Source organism: Tursiops truncatus, chromosome 2, assembly GCF_011762595.2.
Source record: "Tursiops truncatus isolate mTurTru1 chromosome 2, mTurTru1.mat.Y, whole genome shotgun sequence".
In the NCBI taxonomy this organism is placed as follows: Eukaryota; Metazoa; Chordata; class Mammalia; order Artiodactyla; family Delphinidae; genus Tursiops; species Tursiops truncatus.
Window position 1 is genome coordinate 157,199,749 of NC_047035.1, and position 25,404 is coordinate 157,225,152.

Sequence of the window (25,404 nt, forward strand, 5' to 3'; positions counted from 1 at the left end):
CTTCCAGTTTGCCCATTTTATTGGCATAGAGTTGCTGGTAGTAGTCTCTTAGGATGCTTTGTATTTCTGCAGTGTCTGTTGTAACTTCTTTTTCATTTCTAATTTTATTGATTTGAGTCCTCTCCCTCTTTTTCTTGATGAGTCTGGCTAATGGTTTATCAATTTTGTTTATCTTATCAAAGAACCAGCTTTTAGTTTTATTGATCTTTGCTATTGTTTTCTTTGTTTCTATTTCATTTATTTCTGCTCTGATCTTTATGACTTCTTTCCTTCTGCTAACTTTGGGTTTTGTTTGTTCTTCTTTCTCTAGTTTCTTTAGGTATAAGGTTAGATTATTTATTTGAGATTTTTCTTGTTTCTTGAGGTAGGCTTGTATAGCTATATACTTCCCTTTTAGAACTGCTTTTGCTGCATCCCGTAGGTTTTGGATTGCTGTGTTTCCATTGTCATTTGTTTCTAGGTATTTTTAAATTTCCTCTTTGATTTCTTCAGTGATCTCTTGATTATTTAGTAACATAGTGTTTAGCCTCCATGTGTTTGTGTTTTTTACGTTTTTTCCCCTGTAATTCATTTCTAATCTCATAGCATTGTGGTCAGAAGAGATGCTTGATATGATTTCAATTTTTTAAAATTTACTGCAGCTTGATTTGTGATCCAAGATGTGATCTATCCTGGAGAATGTTCCATGCGCACCTGAGAAGAAAGTGTAATCTGCTGTTTTTGGATGGAGTGTCCTATAAATATCAATTAAATCTATCTGGTCTATTGTGTCATTTAAAGTTTCTGTTTCGTTAATTATTTTCATTTTGGATGATCTGTCCATTGGTGTAAGTGAGGTGTTAAAGTCCCCCACTATTACTGTGTTATGGTCGATTTCCTCTTTAATAGCTGTCAGCAGTTGCCTTATGTATTGAGGTGCTCCTATGTTGGGCGCATATATATTTATAATTGTTATATCTTCTTCTTGGATTGATCCCTTGATCATTATATAGTATCCTTCCTTGTCTCTTGTAACATTCTTTATTTTAAAGTCTATTTTATCTGAGTATTGCTACTACAGCTTTCTTTTGACTTCCATTTGCATGGAATATCTTTTTCCATTCCCTCACTTTCAGTCTGTATGTGTCCCTAGGTCTGAAGTGGGTCTCTTGTAGACAGCATATATATGGGTCTTGTTTTTTGTATCCATTCAGCAAGTTTGTGTCTTTTGGTTGGAGCATTTAATCCATTCACGTTTAAGGTAATTATCGATATGTATGTACCTATGACCATTTTCTTAATTATTTTGCGTTTGTTTTTGTAGGTGCTTTTCTTCTCTTGTGTTTCCCACTTAGAGAAGTTCCTTTAGCATTTGTTGTAAAGCTGGTTTGGTGGTGCTGAATTCTCTTAGCTTTTGCTTGTCTGTAAAACTTTTGACTTCTCCATCGAATCTGAATGAGATCCTTGCTGGGTAGAGTAATCTTGGTTGTAGGTTCTTCCCTTTCATCACTTTAAGTATATCATGCCACTCCCTTCTGGCTTGTAGAGTTTCTGCTGAGAAATCAGCTGTTAACCTTATGGGAGTTCCATTGTATGTTATTTGTCATTTTTCCCTTGCTGCTTTCAATAGTTTTTCTTTGTACTTAATTTTTGCCAATTTAATTACTGTTTGTCTTGGCGTTTTTCTCCTTGGGTGTATCCTTTATGGGACTCACTGCGCTTCCTGAACTTGGGTGGCTATTTCCTTTCCCATGTTGGGGAAGTTTTCTACTATAATCTCTGAAAATATTTTCTCTGGTCCTTTCTGTCTCTCTTCTCCTTCTGGAACCCCTATAATGCAAATGGTATTGCGTTTAATGTTGTCCCAGAGGTCTCTTAGGCTGTCTTCATTTCTTTTCATTCTTTTTTCTTTATTCTGTTCCGCAGCAGTGAATTCCACTATTCTCTCTTCCAGGTCACTTATCCGTTCTTCTGCCTCAGTTATTCTGCTATTGATTCCTTCTCGTAGTTTTCATTTCAGGTATTGTATTGTTCATCTCCATTTGTTTGTTCCTTAATTCTTCTAGCTCTTTGTTAAACATTTCTTGCATCTTCTCGATCTTTGTCTCCATTGTTTTTCCGAGGTCCTGGATCATCTTCACTATCATTATTCTGAATTCTTTTTTTGGATGGCTGCCTATCTCCACTTCCTTTAGTTGTTTTTCTGGGGTTTCACCTTGTTCCTTCATCTGGTACATAGCCCTCTGCATTTTCATCTTGTCTATCTTTCTGTGAATGTGGTTTTTGTTCCACAGGCTGCAGGATTGTAGTTCTTCTTGTTTCTCCTGTCTGCCCTCTGGTGGATGAGGCTATCTAAGAGGCTTGTGCAGGTTTACTGATGGGAGGGACTGGTGGTGGGTAGAGCTGACTGTTGCTCTGGTGGGCAGAGCTCAGTAAAACTTTAATCTGCTTGACTGCTGATGGGTGGAACTGGGTTCCCTCCCTGTTGCTTGTTTGGCCTGAGGCAGGCCAACACTGGAGCCTACCTGGGCTCTTTGGTGGGGCTAATGGCAGACTCTGGGCGGGCTCACACCAAGGAGTACTACCAGAACTAATGCTGCCATTGTCCTTGTCCCCATGGTGAGCCACAGCCACCCCCCACCTCTGCAGGAGACCCTCCAACACTAGCAGGTAGGTCTGGTTCATTCTCCCCTGGGGTCACTCCTCCTTCCCCTGGGTCCCACTGTGCACACTGCTTTGTGTGTGCCCTCCAAGAGTGGAGTCTCTGTTTCCCCGAGTCCTGTCGAAGTCCTGCAATCAGATCTCACTAGCCTTCAAAGTCTGATTCTCTAGGAATTCCTCCTCCAGTTGCCAGACCCCCAGCTTGGGAAGCCTGACCTGGGGCTCCGAACCTTCACTCCAGTCAGTGGACTTATGTGGTATAAGTGTTCTCCAGTCTGTGAGTCACCCACCAAGCAGCTATGGGATTAGATTTTACTGTGATTGTGCCCCTCCTACCACCTCATTGTTGCTTCTCCTTTGTCTTTGGATGTGGGGTATCTTTTTTGGTGAGTTCCAGTGTCTTCCTGTCGATGACTGTCCAGCAGCTACTTGTGATTCTGGTGTTCTCACAAGAGGGAGTGAGAGCATGTCTTTCTACTCCGCCATCTTGGTTTAGGTTCTTTCATTTCGTTTTATTATTTAATTGAGTTTTTTTGAATTGGAGTATAGTTGCAGATAGCACTTCCTTGATTAGGTTATGCAAGACTGTAACTTACATCTTACTTGGGGACTTTCCCTATTGCCCTCTTGGCCTGTATGCTTTGATGAAGTAAACAGTCATTCTGGAGCAGCCCATGTGGCAAGGAATTGAGGGCAGCCAACAGTCAACTGCCAGCTAGGAACTAAGGGCCGCAGGTCAACAGCCTGCAAGGAACCAATCTTACCAGTAACCCATGTGAGCTTGGAAATAAGGTTGAGCCTTCAGATAGACCCCCACCCTGGCCAGCTGCTCACTTGCATCCTCGTGACAGTCCCTGAAGCAGAGAATCCAGCTAAGCCATGCCCAGACACACCTGACCCATGGAAACTGCGAGATAATAAACATGTCTTGCTTTGAGGCAATGAAACGTGTATTATCTCACAGTTATTACTAAGTATGTGGTACTTTGTTACACAGCAATAGATAGCTAACATAGTCTAAGCTATTTGCATTTGGATCAGTTTACCAATATTCAGAGGTGCTCCAAGTACCTCAGTGTATATCTTCTTACCCAGGGGGCTCCCCAAGATAAAGTGTTTATTCTGAAGGTAAACAGCCTATGTTACCCTCAGAGCAGTGACTTCTCAATTCTTCCTGCATATTCTCATCATAGGGAAGGTGTTTTGTTTTGCTTTGGCTTGATTTGATGTTTTGCTTTGTTTTTAATGCCTTTGTTGCTGCCCCATTCAGGTAAGAAGGGGGCAGACTGGCAGGCATCCTTTTATTTATAGCTCCCCAGTTGTTCCTAATGGGCTGCCAGGGTTGAGAATCACTAGTTCAGACTCAGATTATATAACTGTCTGGCACTTCTAGAATGGTAGTTCTATCACTGTTTCCAGCACTCAAAGGTTCAGAAATATTGACGTTCACTCGCAGAGTGCCCAGCTACACACTTAAGCAATGTTTTTAATAAAAGAAAAAGGGCATTTCAGTGTCTGGTTTGAATTTTCTCATGTTACTGGACAGGAAGAAATGAAATGCCAGGCCATCCGGTTCATGCCCGGCCATCTGGCAAATGGATATTCATCACTTAGGGACAGAGTGATGCAGCCAACTCATGATCCCTTAGTGGGGAGCAAGATTAACTGGAAAAACACAGATGATCAAAAAGTTTCATTTTGGTTCCTTTGTTCAGCCTCCTCTCTTAGCCTTTAGCAAAAGCTGAAGAAAGCAGTAGAAAAACTCACAGGACTTTACTCCTATGTTAAACCTCTGCTTCCAAAGACAACAAGTTCTGTAGACATCAAGGCGGGGGCAGCAGGATTGAAGGGGCAGGAGAGAAGCAAGGGGCTTTTTAATCCCTTTTCTGGAGAAATAGTGTCTGGATAACCCCAAAATGATTTTGCCACATGGTTATTTTCTTGTGTGTTAGTTGTATGAGGTGGCGAGCAGGTGAAGATGGTGAGAAACATACTCAAGGATGTTTCCTATGGTCCTAGAGTCCAGGATAGCTGGATGCTAGAAAGAGACTGAATCTTCATGCACAAAACAGTTAGCTTTGGATAATGGCAGTTCAGCTGCTGTGGGACATTAACATGGAAGAAACTGTTCTGGAGGTAAAAAGTTTCCTTGAGGCCAGCAGCTGACAGGACCCTGGAACACATGGAGTGATTCCCGTGGTCCCTGTTGTTGGCCAAGGCTGAGCAAGCTGTTAGGCCCAGATGTACAGGAAGAGGAGGAAGCCTGGGTGATGAACACAGTCATCCTTTGCTTCTCTTCCTTCATGTCTCCAGTCCTTACCATTTTGGGTACAGGATTCTGTCTTCTTCAACTCTTAATTTTTCCCTCGACAAGCATTCAGTTAGTGTCACTCAGAGATGAAGTTGCCATAAGCCCTGCCCTCAGGGAGCTCACAAATTAGTGAGGGGGACAGAAACAAGAACTAACCAGAAAGAAATGTGGTCAAACCCTAGAATGGGAGTATGCCCCAAATGCTATAGGATCACAGAGGGAGGAGTGATTGATTCCAAATAGGGGGTTGGGGAAGACTTCACAAATCAGGGTTTAGTGCTGCTTAGCTATTATGCAGTGTGCATATAACGAACACTACTGAAATGTACACTTAAAAATGGCTGAGATGGTAAATGTTACATGTGTTTTTTACCAACCTTTTAAAAATGATCCTTCCCAAAACTTTCCAGTTGAGATCAGACTGCTTTACCCAAGGTTTCTCAATAGCTACCCACTTCCACACTATAAAATTTTGAAGAATTGCAATAGTTGCTATGGGAATGAGAATCATGACAGGCTTTGAGCAGATTTTGAAACTTGAATAAGATTTTTTGAGATAGAGGGGACAAAGAGAGACCAAGACAGAAGGCATGGGAATAGTATAAGCAAGGAGATTGGGCGCTGAGTGAATTGGATCCAGTGTGGCTTAGCATGAGGGCATATAATGAGTGTGGGCAGACAGGAGGAACTGAGATGATGATTTCTTTTTATTGAAGTAAAGTTTATATAATGAAAAGTTCACTATTTTAACCATTGTAAGGTGTATAATTAAATGTTTCTTTAGTATATTCATAATGTGCCAACAACACCACGATCTAATTCCGGAACATTTTTACAACCCCAAAAGAAACTCATTGCCCATTCACCCCAGCCCCTGGCAACCACTGATTTAAGTTCTGCCCTTTTAATCCTCTCCTTCTGGAATTCTCATTATGTGTAAGCTTCATGGTGCCTTGCAGGCCTCTTAGACTCTGTTCATTTTTCTTCGTTCCTTTTTATTTCTGTTTCTCAGACTGGATAATCTCAATTGAACCATTTTAAGTTCACTTATTATTTATTCTGTCTGTTCAAATCTGCTGTTGAGCCCCTCTAGTGAATTTTTTATTTCAGTTATTGTGCTTTTCAATTCCAGCATTTCCCTTTGGTTCCTTTTTATAATTTATTTATAATTTATTTTTTTGATATTCCCTATTTGGTAAGATATTGTTCTCATGGATTCTATTTTGTTTACTATTTATATCCTTTTGCATTACTTAAGAGGAGAAACTTCAAGGTTTCCTCTTGACCTTCCTTGCCATACTAGCCTTAACTGCATGGTTCAGGGATCCAGTGTGGGCATCTGTCAGACACCAAGAATATCTATTCCAACTACATACTCGGGAGCTGGGGAGAATAATTGCAGAATGGGTTCGCAGATCCATGAGACTTACTGTGACATGGATTTGGGCCAGAACACCATTTTCTATGGGACCTCCCCCCACCATAAGCATCCCCTTTGACTGTTAGCTCAGGGATAGTTCAGTGCCACTATCCAGTCCTATAAAGGTTTCAGGATTTTCCTTTCTCTGGTGCACATTTGCACTAGTGAGCACCTGTAGACAACTAGGAAGATATATAGCATCCTGTAATGTTACCACAGAGTTTTCTTCAGGGTTTCTGACCACCCTCCCTCCCCTTTAATCAAGGGGTCCTGTGAACTGTCTCAGGTCTTAGAATCAGTTGAAGGACCATTACTAACCCATAAGTAGAGACTCGAGGCAGACCTCTGTTTGATATATATATATGTATATGTACACACACACACACACACATACACAGCAGCGTGATGAGAATAAAGGTCGTAATAATGGGTATTTTATTTCATGTATGTGATAGTGATAGTGATAGTGTGGTGGTGGCTGAGCTATAAATGAATAATATAAATATGGTAAGTGTTATTATGATATAAATTAGGTTTGGGATAGTTATACTTGGATTATACCATATAATGACTGTTTTTCATCCTATATGGGCAATTGATGTGTAAGCTATGATTTTCCGTAATTGGGTTTTGTTTAGGCTGCCGTATCCCCCAATTATAAATGATAGTATGGATGTAGATAGTATTAAATTTAGGTTAATATTATAGTACAGATGTAGATAGTATTAAATTTAGGTGAAATTTGATATAATACTGATGGGGTGTAAGTTTTTGTCAAGTTAATAAAATTAAGCCTGCTATTAATGAGATGCCTTGTGTGACTTCAGGTACTCAGAAGTGGAATGGAGAGAGTCCTAGTTTTATGATTAGGGCTACTGTTATGATTATTGATGCCATTGGGCTAAAGATTTCTGTAACAGTTCATTGGTTGGAATATAATAGATTAATGATAATAGCTATTATAAGTAATATTGATGTAGTGACTTGTGTCAGAAAGTATTTAGTGGATGCTTCTGTGGCTTGTGGATTAAACTTTTTTATTATGATGGAATAATGGTAGGTATATTTCAAATCTGATTCAGATAAGCAATCAGTGGGAGCTGGTTATTACAATTATGGTTCCTGAGATGATGGTTGTTAAGATAATGATAAAGGTGATAGGATTTATTAGTACGGGAAGGATCCAAACCAACATTTTCGGGGGATGGGCCAGGTAGCTTATTTAGCTGACCTTACTATAGAATGTAGTGTAATGCGGTAGCATGAACAATTTTGAATTCTTAAGGGTAGGTTCAATTCCCATGATTCTAGAAATAGGAGGGTTGAAACCTCTATTATTTATTCTATCAAAGTAACTGTTTTATCAGACCTATTTCTTATGTTGTGGGGTTATGCTTGATGTTATGATATGTGGTGAGACGTGTCGTATGCTTAGGGATAGTGTTAGCCGTAGGAAATTTCTTCAAAGCAGATGTACAGTATAAGTTGATTGTATTCGAATCAAGGCTAGGACGTTCGGATTCATAGGAAAGAAATTGTTAATAATAGTGTTTTGATAATAAAGTTGGTTGTATATCCTTCTGGTGTGGAGGGGTTGTGGAATGCTCCTAGAAAAAGGATTGTTTTGAAAATATTATGATGATGTTGGCATATTCTCCTAAGAAAAATATAGCGAATGGGCCTGCATATTCTACTTTGAAGCCCGAGTTCAGATTCTCCTTCTGTTAGGTCGAAGGGGGCTCGATTAGTTTCTGCTAGAGTAGAGATAAATCATATTATGGCTAGGGGTCCTGATGGGAAGATTCTTCATAAATGAGGGTTGAGAGAGTAAAGGATCCATTTATTATCAATAAAAGGACTGATAGAAGAGTAATCGCTAGTGTTAGTTCATCTGAGATTGTGCTACCACTCATAGAGCTCTGATTAGTGCATATTTTGAATTGGAAGCTCATCTGGATCAGAGGATAGTATAGACAGCTAGGCTTGACGCAGCTAGTATAAATAATACTCTTTAAGTTGATATTAATGAGGGGGTAAGGTAGAGGGATTCGTATGGTTAGGTCTAAAGTTAGGACTAGAATGGGTGCTATGATAAATACGGAAATGGAAGATGTAGCTCGTTGTAATGGTTCTTTAATGAATAATTTGACTGCATGGCAATAGGTTGTAATAGGTCATATGGTCCAGTGATATTTGGTCCTTTTCAAAGTTGCATGTAGCCTAGAACTTTTCATTCAATTAATGTGAGGAATGCCACAGCTAGAAGAATAGGGATAATGAATATTAAGGTGTTAATTATAAACATTTTGTTAGGGAGAGGATTTGAAACTCTGGTTATAAAGGTTTAAGTTTTATGCAATTATCGGGCTCTGCCACTCTAACAAACCCTGTTCTTGTGTAAGATTTGTATATATTAATTAACTTAAGATTATATCATTAATTGGTTTTAAGATGATTTTATAAAGTGAGCCTCATTTATCTTTTCATCCTGGGAGAAATATATAATAGAAACCAACCTGTATTATTCGAGTCCGAGATCAGATCACGTAGGACTTTAATCATTGAACAAATGAACCTTTAATAGTGGTTACACCATTGGGGTGTCTTCATCCAACATCGAGATGGTAAACCTTTTACAACAAATACATCATCGATATGAACTCTAGAATAGGTTTGCACTGTTATACCTAGGGTGACTTGGTCTGTTGGTCAATTTTTGGAACAATAAGTGATCATATATTTTGACTAGTATGTCTAGACTTTAATCACTCAGAGACTTTTTTGTTCTCCAAGGTCACCCCAACCAAAATTGTCAACCCAGTTAGATAGCCTCATCCACCAGAGGGAAGACAGGAGAAACAAGAAGAACTATGATCCTGCAGCCTGTGGAACAAAAACCACATTCACAGAAAGACAAGATGAAAATGCAGAGGGCTATGTACCAGATGAAGGAACAAGGTGAAACCCCAGAAAAACAACTAAATGAAGTGGAGATAGGCAGCCATCCAGAAAAAGAATTCAGAATAATGATAGTGAAGATGATCCAGGACCTCGGAAAAACAATGGAGACAAAGATCGAGAAGATGCAAGAAATGTTTAACAAAGAGCTAGAAGAATTAAGGAACAAACAAATGGAGATGAACAATACAATACCTGAAATGAAAACTACGAGAAGGAATCAATAGCAGAATAACTGAGGCAGAAGAATGGATAAGTGACCTGGAAGACAGAATGGTGTAGTTCACTGCTGCAGAACAGAATAAAGAAAAAAGGATGAAAAGAAATGAAGACAGCCTAAGAGGCCTCTGGGACAACATTAAACGCAATACCATTTGCATTATAGGGGTTCCAGAAGGAGAAGAGAGACAGAAAGGACCAGAGAAAATATTTTCAGAGATTATAGTAGAAAACTTCCCCAACATGGGAAAGGAAATAGCCACCCAAGTCCAGGACGCGCAGTGAGTCCCATACAGGATAAACCCAAGGAGAAACACACTGAGACACATAGTAATCAAATTGGCAAAAATTAAAGATAAAGAAAAATTATTGAAAGCAGCAAGGGAAAAATGACAAATAACATACAACGGAACTCCCATAAGGTTAACACTGATTTCTCAGCAGAAACTCTACATGCCAGAAGGGAGTAGCATGATATACTTAAAGTGATGAAAGGGAAGAACCTACAACCAAGATTACTCCACCCGGCAAGGATCTCATTCAGATTCGATGGAGAAGTCAAAAGCTTTACAGACAAGCAAAAGCTAAGAGAATTCAGCACCACCAAACCAGCTCTACAACAAATGCTAAAGGAACTTCTCTAAGTGGGAAACACAAGAGAAGAAAAGCACCTACAAAAACAAACGCAAAATAATTAAGAAAATGGTCATAGGTACATACATATCGATAATTACCTTAAACATGAATGGGTTAAATGCTCCAACCAAAAGACACAAACTTGCTGAATGGATACAAAAAGCAAGACCCATATATATGCTGTCTACAAGAGACCCGCTTCAGACCTAGGGACACATACAGACTGAAAGTGAGGGAATGGAAAAAGATATTCCATGCAAATGGAAGTCAAAAGAAAGCTGTAGTAGCAATACTCAGATAAAATAGACTTTAAAATAAAGAATGTTACAAGAGACAAGGAAGGATACTACATAATGATCAAGGGATCAATCCAAGAAGAAGATATAACAATTACAAATATATATGCACCCAACATAGGAGCACCTCAATACATAAGGCAACTGCTGACAACTATTAAAGAGGAAATCGACCATAACACAGTAATAGTGGGGGACTTTAACACCTCACTTACACCAATGGACAGATCATCCAAAATGAAAATAATTAACGAAACAGAAACTTTAAATGACACAATAGACCAGATAGATTTAATTGATATTTATAGGACACTCCATCCAAAAACAGCAGATTACACTTTCTTCTCAGGTGCGCATGGAACATTCTCCAGGATAGATCACATCTTGGATCACAAATCAAGCCTCAGTAAATTTAAGAAAATTGAAATCATACCAAGTGTCTTTTCTGACCACAATGCTATGAGATTAGAAATGAATTACAGGGGAAAAAAACGTAAAAAACGCAAACACATGTAGGCTTAATACTACGTTACTAAATAACCAAGAGATCACTGAAGAAATCAAGGAGGAAATTAAAAAATACCTAGAGACAAATGACAATGAAAACACAACAATGCAAAACCTATGGGATGCAGCAAAAGCAGTTCTAAGAGGGAAGTTTATAACTATACAACCCTACCTCAAGAAACAAGAAAAATCTCCAATAAATAATCTAACCTTACACCTAAAGAAACTAGAGAAAGAAGAACAAACAAAACCCAAAGTTAGCAGAAGGAAAGAAGTCATAAAGATCAGAGCAGAAATAAATGAAATAGAAACAAAGAAAACAATAGCAAAGATCAGTAAAACTAAAAGCTGGTTCTTTGAGAAGATAAAACTGATAAACTATTAGCCAGAATCATCAGGAAAAAGAGGGAGAGGACTCAAGTCAATAAAATTAGAAATGAAAAAGGAGAAGTTACAACAGACACTGCAGAAATACAAAGCATCCTAAGAGACTACTACCAGCAACTCTATGCCAATAAAATGGACAACCTGGAAGAAATGGACAAGTTCTTAGAAAGGTATAACCTTCCAAGACTGAACCAGGAAGAAATAGAAAATATCAACAGACCAGTCACAAGTAATGAAATTAAAACTCTGATTAAAATTCTTCCAGCAAACAAAAGTCCAGGACCAGATGGCTTCACAGGTTAATTCTATCAAACATTTAGAGAAGAGCTAACACCCATGCTTCTCAAACTCTTCTAAAATATTGTGGAGGAAGGAACACTCCCAAACTCATTCTATGAGGCCACCATCACCCTGATACGAAAACCAGACAAAGATACTACAAAAAGAGAAAATTACAGACCAACATCACTGATGAATATAGATGCAAAAATCCTCAACAAAATACTAGCAAACAGAATCCAACAACACATTAAAAGGGTCATACACCATGGTCAAGTGGAATTTATCCCAGGGATGCAAGGATTCTTCAATATACACAAATCAATCAGTGTGATACACCATATTAACAAATTGAAGAATAAAAAGCATATGATCATCTCAATAGATGCAGAAAAAGCTTTTGACAAAATTCAACACCGATTTATGATAAAAACTCTACAGAAAGTGGGCATAGAGGGAACCTACCTCAACATAATAAAGGCCATATATGACAAACCCACAGCAAACATCATTCTCAATGGTGAAAAAAATGAAAGCATTTCCTCTAAGATCAGGAACGAGACAAGGATGTCCACTCTCACCGCTATTATTCAACATAGTTTTGGAAGTCCTAGCCTCAGCATTCAGAGAAGAAAAAGAAATAAAAGGAATACAAATTGAAAAAGAAGTAGTAAAACTGTCACTGTTTGCAGATGACATGATACTGTACATAGAGAATCCTAAAAATGCCACCAGAAAACTACTAGAGCTAATCAACAATGAATTTGGTAAAGTTGCAGGATACAAAATTAATGCACATAAATCTCTTGCATTCCTATACACTAATGATGAAAAATCTGAAAGGGATATTAAGGAAACACTCCCATTTACCACTGCAACAAAAAGAATAAAATACCTAGGAATAAACCTACCTAGGGAGACAAAAGACCTGTATACAGAAAACTATAAGTCACTGATGAAAGAAATTAAACATGATACCAACAGATGGAGAGATATACCATGTTCTTGAATTTGAGGAATCAATATTGTGAAAATGAGTGTACTACCGAAAGCAATCAACAGATTCAATGCAATCCGTATCAAATTACCAATTGCAATTTTTACGGAACTAGAACAAAAAATCTTAAAATTTGTATGGAGACACAAAAGACCCCGAATAGCCAAAGCAGTCTTGAGGGGAAAAAATGGAGCTGGAGGAAATCAGACTCCCTGACTTCAGACTATACTACAAAGCTACAGTAATCAAGACAATATGGTACTGGCACAAAAACAGAAACTTAGGGCTTCCCTGGTGGCGCAGTGGTTGAGAGTCCGCCTGCCGATGCAGGGGACACAGGGTCATGCCCCGGTTCGCGAAGATTCCACATGCCGCGGAGCAGCTGGGCCCGTGAGCCATGGCTGCTGAGCCTGCGCGTCCGGAGCCTGTGCTCCACAATGGGAGAGGCCACAGCAGTGAGAGGCCCGCGTACCGCAAAAAAAACAGAAACATAGATCAGTGGAACAAGATAGAAAGCCCAGAGGTAAACCCCCGCACCTATGGTCAACTAATCTATGGTAAAGGAGGCAAGGATATACAATGGAGAAAAGACAGTCCCTTCAATAAGTGGTGCTGGGGAAACTGGACAGTTACATGTAAAAGAATGAAATTAGAACACTCCCTAACACCATACAAAAAAATAAACTCAAACTGGATTAGAGATCTAAATGTAAGACTGGACACTATAAAACTCTTAGAGGAACACAAAGGAAGAACACTCTTTGACATAAATCACAGCATGATCTTTTTTGATCCACCTCCTAGAGTCATGGAAATAAAAACAAAAATAAACAAATGGGACCTAATGAAACTTAAAAGCTTTTGCATAGCAAAGGAAACTACAAACAAGACGAAAAGACAACCCTCAGAATGGGAGAAAATATTTGCAAACAAATCAATGGACAAAGGATTAATCTCCAAAATATATAAACAGCTCATGCAGCTCAATATTAAAAAAACAAACAACCCAATCCAAAGATGGGCAGAAGACCTAAATTGACATTTCTCCAAAGAAGACATACAGATGGCCAAGAAGCACATGAAAAGCTGCTCAACATCACTAATTATTAGAGAAATGCAAGTCAAAACTACAATGAGGTATCACCTCACACCAGTTAGAATGGGCATCATCAGAAAATCTACAAACAACAAATGCTGGAGTGGGTGAGGAGAAAAGGGAGAAAAGTGCAACTCACTTGCACTGTTGGTGGGAATGTAAACTGATACAGCCACTATGGTGAACAGTATGGAGGTTCCTTAAAAAACTAAAAATAGAATTACCATATGATCCAGCAATCCCACTACTGGGCATATACCCAGAGAAAACAACAATTCAAGAAGACGCATGCACCCCAATGTTCATTGCAGCACTATTTACAATAGCCAGATCATGGAAGCAATGTAAATGCCCATCGACAGACAAATGGATAAGGAAGATGTGGTACATATATACAATGGAATATTACTCAGCCATAAAAAGGAACGAAATTGGGTCATTTGTTGAGACATGGATGGATCTAGAGACTGTCATACAGAGTTAAGTAAGTTAGAAAGAGAAAAAAATATCAGATATTATCGCATATATGTGGAACCTAGAAAAATGGTACAGACGAACCGGTTTGCAGGGCAGAAATTGAGACACATGTAGAGAACAAACATATGGATACCAAGAGGGGAAAGCGGCGGGGGATGGTGTGTGTGTGATGAATTGGGCAATTGGGATTGATATGTATACACTGATGTGTATAAAATTGATGACTAATAACTTGCTGTATAAAAAAATAGAAAAAAACTGTTTATTAAAAAAAAATTGTCAACCCATGTGAAAATTTTGTTATCTGTTGGGGGTTTGTTAGTTTTTGGGGGTTAATAAAGCTCCAGAAGGCCTTCCTATCGTATTTTGTTATTCCTGCCTCTTCGTGGGAAGGTCAGTTTCACTGATTGAAAGTAAGAGATAGTGAAACCCTTGTGTGGCCATTCATACAAGTCCTTATTTAGAGAACAGATGGTTATGCTACCCTTGCATGGTCAGGATACTGCGGTAGTTTAACAGTTGTCACTGAGCAGGCAGTGTGCCTCTAATACTAGTTATGCTAGAGGTGATGTTTTTGGTAAACAGGCAAGGTTTGTGTTTGCTGAGTTCCTTTTACTTTTTAAAATCTTTCCTTGAGTGCATGCCTGTGTTAGGTTAACAGTGTACTTAATAAATAATTCAATGTTGAATTGTGTTTATTTGCTGTTAGCGATCAGTAACTGATGTAACCTTATGCGAGGAGAAATGGTTCTTGTTATTCATGTTAACATTATTGCTTCTATTGGTTAATAGATTATTTCAGTGTAAAACTAGGGGTTGATTTGTTTATTGTTGATATTAAGATAAAGTTGTTGAGTTTGAACACTTTTTAATTGGTGGATGATTTTAAGCCAACTATTGTATTGTTTATTTTTACTCTCTAGATAAGGTTGTGCCCATTTCTATAAACCTGTACCTCTGTAAAAATACCGTAAAATTTATAATTTGGGGTAATTTTTTAAAGTTGAACTAAGATTCTTTTCTTGGACAACCAGCTCTCACCAGGCTCATTAAGCTTGTCATCTCTACTTATAAATCTTCTCACCATTTTGCTACATTGATGAGCTTGTTCTAATAAATTGTTCATAAGTAGCTCGTTGGTTTCTGGGTATTTAACTTAATTTCTCTTTGTTAAATGTTTACTAGTTAAATCCTTGTGCAACAGGTAAAAGGGTAAACTTTGCTTTTCATTCCCTTATGGTACTTTCTCTGTAGCACCAAAGGTTGTTTTAAATTTCTGTCTTCTATACTTTGAATGTTGAGTGAATGATTTATTTAATTTGCTTGTGGTAGTGTATGTGTGTGTGTGTGTGCTTGTGTTTCCTTATTTATTTTCTGTTTGGATAATCTATCCATTGGTGAAAGTGGGGTGTTAAAGTCCCCTATTATTATTGTGTTACTGTCGATTTCCCCTTTTATGGCTGTTAGCACTTGCCTTATGTATTGAGGTGCCCCTATGTTGGGTGCATAAATATTTACAAGTGTTATATCTTCTTGGATTGATCCCTTGATCATTATGTAGTGTCCTTCTTTGTCTCTTGTAGTAGTCTTTATTTTAAAGTCTATTTTGTCTGACATGAGAATTGCTACTCCAACTTTTGATTTCCATTTTCATGGAATATCTTTTTCCATCCCCTCACTTTCAGTCTGTATGTGTCCCTAGATCTGAACTGGGTCTCTTGTAGACAGCATATATACAGGTCTTGTTTTTGTATCTATTCAGCCAATCTGTGTCTTTGGTTGGATCATTTATTCCATTTACATTTAAGGTAATTATCGATATGTAAGTTCCTATTACCATTTTCTTAATAGTTTTGGGTTTGTTTTTGTAGGTCTTTTCCTTCTCTTGTGTTTCCTGCCTAGAGAAGTTTCTTTAGCATTTGTTGTAAAGCTAGTTTATGGTTGCTGAATTCTCTTAACTTTTGCTTGTCTGTAAACATTTTAATTTCTCTGTCAAATCTGAATGAGATCCTTGCTGGGTAGAGTAATCTTGGTTGTAGGTTTTTCCCTTTCATCACTTTAAATATATTGTGCCACTTGCTTCTGGCTTGCAGAGTTTCTGCTGAAAGATCAGCTGTTAATGTTATGGGGGTTCCCTTGTATGTTATTTGTTGCTTTTCCCTTGCTGCTTTTAATATTTTTTCTTTGTATTTAATATTTGATAGTTTGAATAATATGTCTTGGCGTGTTTCTCCTTATATTTATCCTGTATGGGACTCTCTGCTTCCTGGACTTGACTATTTCCTTGCCCATGTTAGGGAAGTTTTTGACTGTAATTTCCTCAAATATTTTCTCAGACGCTTTCTTTTTCTCTTCTTCTGAGACCCCTAAAATTCGAATGTTGGTGTGTTTAATGTTGTCCCAGAAGTCTCTGAGACTGTCCTCAATTCTTTTCATTCTTTTTTTCTTTATTCTGCTCTGTGGTATTTATTCCCACTATTTTATCTTCCAGGTCACTTCTCCGTTCTTCTGCCTCAGTTATTCTGCTGTTGATTCCTTCTAGAGAATTTTTCATTTCATTTATTGTGTTGTTCATCATTGTTTGTTTGCTCTTTAGTTCTTCTAGGCCCTTGTTAAATGTTTCTTGTATTTTCTCCATTCTGTTTCCAAAATTTTGGATCATCTTTACTATCATTACTCTGAATTCTTTTTCAGGTTGACTGCCTATTTCATCTTCATTTGTTTGGTCTGGTGGGTTTTTACCTTACTCCTTCATCTGCTGCATATTTCTCTGTCTTCTCATTTTGTTTAACTTACTGTGTTTGGGGTCTCCTTTTTACAGGCTGCAGGTTCATAGTTCCTTTTGTTTTAGGTATCTGTCCCCAGTGGATGAGGTTGGTTCAGTGGCTTGTGTAGGCTTAGTGGTTGAGGGGACTGGTGCCCATGTTCTGGTTGGTGGGGCTGAATCTTGTCTCTCTGGTGGGCAGGGCCACGTCCGATGGTGTGTTTTGAGGTGTTTGTGAACTTAATATGATTTTGGGCAGTCTCTTTGCTAATGGGTGGGGTTGTGTTTCTGTCTTACTAGTTGTTTGGCCTGCGATGTCCAGCACTGGAGCTTGCTGGCTGTTGGGTGGAGCTGGGTGTTAGCATTGAGACGGAGATCTCTGGGGGAGCTCTCGCTGATTTATATTACATGGGGCCGGGAGGTTTCTGGTGGTCCAGTGTCCTAACCTTGCCTCTCCCACCTCAGTGGCTCAGGCCTGACACCAGGCCAGAGCATCAAGACCCTGTCAGCCACACAGGTGGAAATACATTTGCTCTTGATTCTTGCATGTTCCTGGCCTGTGAACATAAGAGACTTGTCTCCTGCAGCTGTTAAGATGAGTAGTTCTCTGCACCTGCCCACCAGAATCTTAAAAGTTTATATAGAGGCCGGTTTCAGTCGCATATTCAGTGCCGATGGTCTCAACCCTGCCTTACTCTCTCAAAAGTTGCATCCTTGGAAAAGCTATGTTTGTTTGTTTTTTGTTTTTTAATCCATCCAGCCACTGTATATCTTTTTGTTGGAGAACGTAGTTCACTTACATTTAATGTAGTTATTAATAGATATGGACTTATTGTAATTTTGTTAATTGTTTTCTGGATGTTTTGTAATTCCTCTGTTCCTTTCTTTTCTTGTTCTTTTCCCTTGTGATTTGATGGTTTTTCTGAGTGGTATGCTTAGATTTCTTTATCTTTTGTGTGTTTTCTGTAGGGTTTTGCTTTGTGATTACCATGAGGCTTACATAAAACATCTAAGAGTTATAACAGTTTATTTTAAGCTGATGACAACTTAAGTTTGAATGATTCTAAAACTCTACATTTTTACTGTCCCCTCCCAGCACATTTTATGATTTTGATGTCACATTTGCATCTTTTTATCTTTAGTATCCATTAACAAATTATTGTAGTTATAGCTATTTTTACTATTTTGCCTTTTAACCTTTATATTAGTTATATAAGTGATTAACCCACCACCATTGCATTAGATTATTCTGAATTTGACTACATGTTTACCTTTATCAGCAAGATTTATACTTTTACATATGTTTCCTGTTACTAATTAGTGCCCTTTTATTCCAGCTTAAAGAAGTCTTTTTAACAGTTCTTGTAGGGTTAGTCTACTGGTGCTGAACTCCTTCAGTTTTTGCCTGTCTGGAAAACTCTCTCTCCTTCAATTCTGATGTTGTGTATATAGATTTTGCATTCTGCAACTTTACTAAATGTGTTTATTAGTTCTAAGAGCTTTTTCTGGTGGAGTCTTTAGGGTTTTGTATATATAATATGTTCTCCTTCAAATCTGAAGGACAACTTTGCTGGGTAGGTTATTCTTGGTTGGTAGATTTTTTTCTTTCAGGAGTTTGAATACATATCCCAGTCCCTTCTGGCCTGCAAAGTTTCTGCTAAAATAATCTGATAATTTTGTGTGTGTTCTCTTGTATATAACAAGTTGTTTTTCTCTTGCTGCTTTTAAGATTCTCCTTGTCTTTATCTTTTGATAGTTTAATTATAATGTGTCTCAGCGTGAGTCTCTTTGTATTCATCCTTTTTGAAAATCTGGGCTTCCTGGATCTCGATGCCTGTTTCTTCCTCCAGGTTAGGGAAGTTTCAGCCATTATTTCTTTGAATTAGCTTTCTGCCCTTTCTCCTTCTCTTCTTCTGGCACCCCTATAAATGTGTATATTGGTCTGTTTGATAGTGTCCCATAAATCCCTTAAGTTCTCTTCAATCTTTTGTCTTTTGCTCCTGTGATTAGATGAATTCTACTGCCTTATCTCAAGTTTATGGATCTTTATGATTGATCTAGTCTGCTGTTGAAACCCTCTATTGAATTTTTCAGTTCACTTATACTCTTCAGCCTTGTGATCTGATGGGTACTCTTTAATATTTTCTATCTCTTTGTTGAAATTCTCACTTTGTTCATGCAAATGATGATGGAGCAAAGATGCTTCTGACCACACTGAGCATCTTTATGTCTGTTAGTTGAAGTCTGTTAGATAACTTACTAACCTCTGTTTTATTAAGATCTGTGTCTGGAGTTTTGTCTTGGTCTCTAGTTTGGAATATATTCTTCTGTTTCTTCATTTTCCATGACTCTGTGTTTGTTTTTGCACATTAGATAAAGCAGTCTCCTCTCCCAGTCTTGCTAGAGTGGTCTTGTGTAGGAGATGAACCTTATCTATCGGGCTGGCTCATGCTCCTGTAACCTTTGTGATTGTCCAAGCCACGTTTTTTGTTCCTAGTACCTCCCAGTAGTTGAAGGTGTGCCAACTTGACAGGGTTCCAAAGGAAATGATCACAGCACCTACGTGAAGGCTGGTTGGTAGCTGGGCCCTCAGGCAGCAGCTGGGAAAGTATGTAGATAGGCATCTTCCAGAAAGAAATGGGAGCTGGGTGTTTTTGCCTACTCCCTCTGCACTGGGCCCAGGTATATAGCTTTGTGGCCAGGGTGTGCTCTTGAGCCTTTTAAGAACTTCTTTGTTTGCTACATGAATGTAAGTCCTGTTTGCTATCAGAACCAAGCAATTTGGGTGCCTGCCTCTGAGGTGGCAGCCACAAAAGCTGGGGCACAGATATGTATACAAGTTCCTTCCAGGGAGATAACTAGCAACCTGGAGCAGGCTAGAAAAAGAGGGAGGAAGAGGTGTCTTCGGGCTTCCCTGGTCTTCGGAGAGGATCAGGGAATCAGGCCCTAGGTGCATAGTACAATAGAAGGCTGACCCTCAGGCGGAAGCTTTTGAAGTATGCAAAGAGACCCCTTTCAGGGAAAGACTGGGAGACTGGGCATTTCTGTTTGCTCCTTCTATGCTGATCCCTGGGGCGATGGCCAGTTTAAAACTGCCTCTGTTTTCTGTAGTCCTGTGGGACTTGTAAATGGAAGCACTGGTGACTGTCAGAGCCAGGTGATCTGGGGACCCATCAGCTACCAGCAGCCACAAAGGCTGGGGTGCAGACTTGTGTACAAGTTTCTTTCAGGGACATTCTGGCAACTTGGAGCAGGTCAGAGAGAGAGGACAGGGGTGGTGTCCACTGGCTTCCCTGGTCTTTGGGGAGGATGGCAGTCAGCCCCTAGATATGGGCTCAATTAGAAGCCTGACCCCCAGGCAGCAGCTTTTAAAGTATCCAAGTAGACCCCATTCAGGGAAAGACTGGGAGGTGAGCGTTTTTTCCCTGCTCCCTCTGCACTGACCCCGAGGTGATGGCTGAAGTGAGTGCTTGTGCCCTTTAACAACTGCTTCTTCTTTTGCTATAGTCTGTGGATCTCATGGACGCAAACCCCATTGGCTTTCAGAGCTAGGTGTTTGGAGGCCCACCCCTCGGGTAGGAGTCTTAAAACCTGGGGGATGTAGATGTGGGGTCCAAACCCTTCACCCCTCAAGGAGAAGCTAGCATTCGGGGATTTCCTTCCACAAACTGTACAGTCTGTGCCAGGGCTGGGGTTTATGGCAACAGCATGTCTCAGCCTTTCCTACTCATACATAGGAAAGACGTAGGTGTTTTCTTGGTCCCTCATTGTATAAGAGGTCCTTAGCCAGTTTGAGTTTCTTTCAGAGGGAGTTGCTCTTTGTGTAGCTGTTCACTAGGTGTGTCCATTGGAGGAGGGGGCGTCCAGGAGCCTTCTGTGTCACCATCTTTAAACACAGCTTCAATACTTTCTAAACTGTTTTGTTTTTTCCTGGGATGGATAAATCTGAGCATGGCTGGAGGATAAGGGCAGGATTCCCCAACGAAGAAAAGATTTATGATAAAAGAGGGAACATTGGTGGAGCCAGGTTTTGAGAGGAGCGATATGAACTCAGGATAACAGGGCAGGGGTTTGACCCTGGATGTGGCCCAGAGAGATAAGCCTTCCTTTGAGTTGGAAGGGAGGAGAGAAGGGGGGCAAACTAGACAGTGTGAGTGACAAGCTAGTATGGATGAAGAATGTCCTCTGCCATATCAGTAAACAAAGGATGTTGCGGCCATCAAGCTAGCAGCCACTGCAGCGCGCTGACTGTGCACCCTGAGGGGATTCAGGATGGAGAAAAACAGGACACTGGCCCTAGCTAGTTAAGGTGCATATCAAAGGAATGACTTCAAGAAGCCCAGACTCTCGCATCTTCCCATATGTAGAAAATTCGTTAACTTGCAATGTCTTTTTTTTTTCTTTAATTGACCGCCATCTTTCAGTGTTTTATCTGGTTGTGTTTTGCTTTGTTTCTGCAAAAGCTCCCGCGTACCCTGTCTCCTCGCTCACCTCTTCAGAGCGACCTGAGAGGCACCTCCCGGGCTGAAGTCCTCAGTATGTCCACCGAGTAAAACGCAATGCTCAACCTTTAGCTTTTTTTTTTTTTTTTGCGGTACGCGGGCCTCTCACTGTTGTGGCCTCTCTCGTTGCAGAGCACAGGCTCCAGACACGCAGGCTCAGCGGCCATGGCTCATGGGCCCAGCCGCTCCGCGGCATGTGGGATCTTCCCGGACCGGGGCACGAACCCGTGTCCCCTGCATCGGCAGGTGGACTCTCAACCACTGCGCCACCCGGGAAGCCCTAGGCTGTGCATTTTTTAATTCGACCCTGAGAAGGTGAGCAAACACATTTCTGATGGACTATATTTTCTTGGTAAATTTGCAGGAACAACCCACTACTGAATGTGAAAGAAAAGGAGGTAGTTCAGAACTAAGGAAAATGGAAGGAGCTGGAGTATTGGATGGCAATTGGACGGGAAAATGACATGGAATCCCACCAGACACTCTTATTTCTGACATGCATTGGGCCTTTCCGGTGAGTATTTATCACTATAATGTAGATGATTATTGTGAGTAATATTATTGAGTACGTGTGGGGTGTCAGGTATCATGCTAAGCGCCTCCTCACAGCCTTTACAGTAGGAGTGATTGTCCCCATTCTACAGGTGAGCTCGTGCTAAGAGAAAAGAAGATAGGGTTGGAGGTCTGACTGGCCACCTGTCCTAGTTGTGTACACGGGGCAGGTTAATCTCTTGAAGCCCGATTCCTCTTGGAAAATGGCGATCAGAATCACTATTATGAAATTGTTAGGAATATTAAGTGGGATGTGTATGCGAGAGCCTAAAGCATTCTGTGTACTTAGTTTTGTTCTTTTTTTAACGATCATAGAATGTGGACGTTGCTGAGCCAACAGCTGATCCACAGTCGTTGTGATTGGATTTTGCGTTCTCTCTCCCCAAAGGAAGGTGAGGATTTGCACCACAGAAGCGGGAATCCCTGTTAACTTCTGCTGCCAGGCAGGTACCACAAATGCGTGATGTGTGTTAAAAAAGAAACAAAAAAACCCAAAAAAACCCAAACGGGGGTGGGTGCGATAGTAGCAGAGACAGCGGCCTGAACCGTAGTCCAGTGAAGGTTGACATTCAAACACAGAAACCTCATCCCCACGTGAGGTGTGGCCCACATGCCACCAGTTTGTAACTCCTGGGGACCCTGGTTTAACGATGCTAGATTCTGTCAGCCTCTTGCTTATTATGTGACTTTGGCAAAGTCACTTAGCCCCCTTGAACCGCTGAGTGGAACCAAACCATGGCCCACAGCTCAGAGAGAGTGCTACGACAGGTCGGCCAATGTGTGTCAAGTTCTGAGCAATTCTTGGGTTTTTCTTGCATGAACAACTCCTACTAGTACGACGAGCGGGTGGCGAGGGCTGCCGTAAGATGACGACGTAGCAGATAATGGGGACCTGGGAGTTCCTGTTGGCACAGATCCTAATGTACTTTTGAAGACATTGATTAATGAAGCTGCGTGTCCCTCGTGAGGTGAGGTCAGGATAACACTGCTTGTCTGCAGGTGTGTTGAGAGATGGGAACCCGGGGAGAGACAGGGTTAGCCTCATCCCAACGGGGAAAGCAGAGGCGGCTTCAGCTCAATCTCCTAAATGCCTCAGGTGTGACCCACAGATGCTTCCCCCGGAGGATCTAAATGGCCTTTTCAGGCCAAAGCTGGAAATCCTGCAGGCCCCCTGCTCCCAAAGATACACGCATTGCTTTGCTGCTGTGGCTGAACTATTGGCTCACGTTTATTGAAAAGGCAGAACATAATGCATCCGAAGAGATCCAGCTTCCACAGTTCCCCAAACGCTGGCTGTAAATCACCGTTAGGCTTGTCATTCCCTTGGGTGGCAGCAAAACTGCTGCAATGAAACGTCCCTGGGAAGAATAAACCACAAGACGTGCCTTCTATTGTACCAGACCATGAAGATTACAGCTGATACAGTGCTGGCAGAAGCTTAGCGGTAAAGAGCCCTTGAGCAAAAGTCCCCATGCTGTGCAGTCCAGGGCGTTGGCTTCTCCTCTGAGGCCATCGCCTACCATCAAGACCCAAGTGTCACAAGGCTCATGCCCCAGGCGCGCTGCCAGAGCAAGAAGGACATGGTTTTTCTAAAGGCAGGGGATGGAAATCTGACCCTAACTGCCATTTCCAATGGAGAGGACGGCATTGTCGGGCCCTCCTGTATCTGGGGTGGTAAAGGGGCAGCTTCTACCTAAAACAGCGGGGAAGGGACACTGGTTGGTTTGGAGAACCATCATCAGAAGCTAACCAAGGGATGGGCGCTTCTTAGTCACACAGCTGGGACGCGATCACATGTGGCTAAGTGAAGGGCTCAGGTGTTAGGTATTGTGAATATCTTTTACTTGCAATAATCTCTCTAGAGGTTTCTTCCCAAAGAAGGTGAAGCGATCGTACAGAGGATCTAATGCAGTGAGAAGCGGGCTGATGTGCAAACACTACTCCCAGGGTCTGTCTGGACAGTCCAGGTGGGTGCAAAGCATTTGCATAAAGAAGCCAAGATCGGAACGCCCTCAACAAGCCCTTTTGGGAGCAGAGCAACGAGGCAAGGTCCCGAGACCCCAGTAGGTAAGGAGGTGTCTTTGCACAACAGAAATTCACAACATATTGGGTCAGCTCACCTCGAATTCAGAGAAGTTGGAAGTAATCACTGAGCAAACAGTAAGTCAGAATTTAGTAGGGGCTGAGATACTGTTCGAGCTCCTCCAACTTAGAAATGTGCTTTCATGAAACAGGACAGGACCATAAAGGCAATTCCCCTTTAAAGTGGCCCATGGGAAACCTCTGTAACTCTGGATAGCTGAGGTTGGAAATCAGGTATAATTCTTCTTAATTACCTGCCACCTCTAGCTCCACTCCCTGACTTGTGATGAGCTCTGTAAGTCTTAATGACACCAGAAGATTCCACGACCTATCATTCCTTCAAACCAACGGTTGTCCTGCTGCTGAGAGCTGGGACCACACTCCCTTTCTTCGGAAATGGAGGCTGAACCCCTTGAGTTCTGTACCTCTAGAGATTCTAAAATGTTCTTTCCCTAATAAGTGCACTTTTTCCAAGCTGCTCCTGGAAGCCAGGGACAGGCCCCAGGCAAGCATAGGGCACTGCTGGCATCAGAGCACTGGGTCTGGGACAAGGGAAGGGCAGGAGGCCGGCAGCCAAGGAGATAGGAGACTTGCCCTGTAAACCAACTAGACGCTACCCAATGCACAGTAAAAATATCATCATCTACAAGAGTTCTTGAGCTATGTGCATGTCTAAACCCAGTGTCCTTTTCCACTCCCCGTGAGAGGCCTCAGCGGGTACCAGGTGAGGCCAAGGCTCCATCCCTGCTACCCCCGCAGGTAGGCGGCGCCCGCGGGCTCGCGGCCCAGCGCGTTGATGTGCGGGAGCGCGCCTGCCGCGGCCGCCAGCTTCTCGCTCAGCTTCTGGTTCAGCAGCTCCAGGTGGCGGCCATTCTTCCGCGCCTGCCGCAGGGACCGCTTGACCTTCTTCACCCGGTCCCGCAGCTGCTTGTTCCGCTTCTCTAGGGTGGCCACCTTCTGCTGCAGCTTCTTGACGTGGTCCTCCTCCTCAAACAGGGCCTTCTGCACCGAGGAACACATAAGCTGGGGAGGAAACACCAGGAGACGCAGGTGAGTTTCAGAAAACCTCCCCAGGTAAGCTTCCTGGTGCTGCCAGCCCGGCAACACAGACCCCGATGTCACCAATGGCCCCAACCCGGGATAAGGACAGTCCTCATGCCCCTTCTTGTTTTCACCCTGTGGACCCCAAATGCAGAGCCCCCCTCTTTTGCTTTCTGTGTTTGGGTACCCTAGATAATTTTGTTTTCAAAAGATACTGAATGGTTTTGTCTTCTTACGCGC

At 41.2% G+C, this 25,404-nt stretch overlaps 1 protein-coding gene and 1 long non-coding RNA gene across 6 annotated transcripts in view; one reads left to right on the forward strand and one right to left on the reverse strand.

The window, feature by feature from the left end:
- LOC117311161 (uncharacterized) overlaps positions 1-25,404 on the forward strand; it is a 72,978-nt gene that overhangs the window by 38,958 nt on the left and 8,616 nt on the right. For 4 of the 5 annotated variants that reach the window (XR_012330382.1, XR_004525370.2, XR_012330384.1 and 1 more), the window contains 2 exons: positions 21,854-22,003; positions 22,357-25,173. This is a non-coding gene — a long non-coding RNA (uncharacterized lncRNA). The remainder of the gene's footprint in view (positions 1-21,853; positions 22,004-22,356; positions 25,174-25,404) is intronic. The other variant, XR_012330381.1, reaches the window with a different exon arrangement.
- The window catches only part of CCDC3 (coiled-coil domain containing 3), a 101,623-nt gene continuing 99,464 nt past the window's right edge, over positions 23,246-25,404 (reverse strand). Inside the window, exon 3 of the mRNA XM_019933275.3 lies at positions 23,246-25,146. Coding sequence (XP_019788834.1) covers positions 24,871-25,146 — 276 coding nt within the window. The 3' untranslated portion in view covers positions 23,246-24,870. The remainder of the gene's footprint in view (positions 25,147-25,404) is intronic.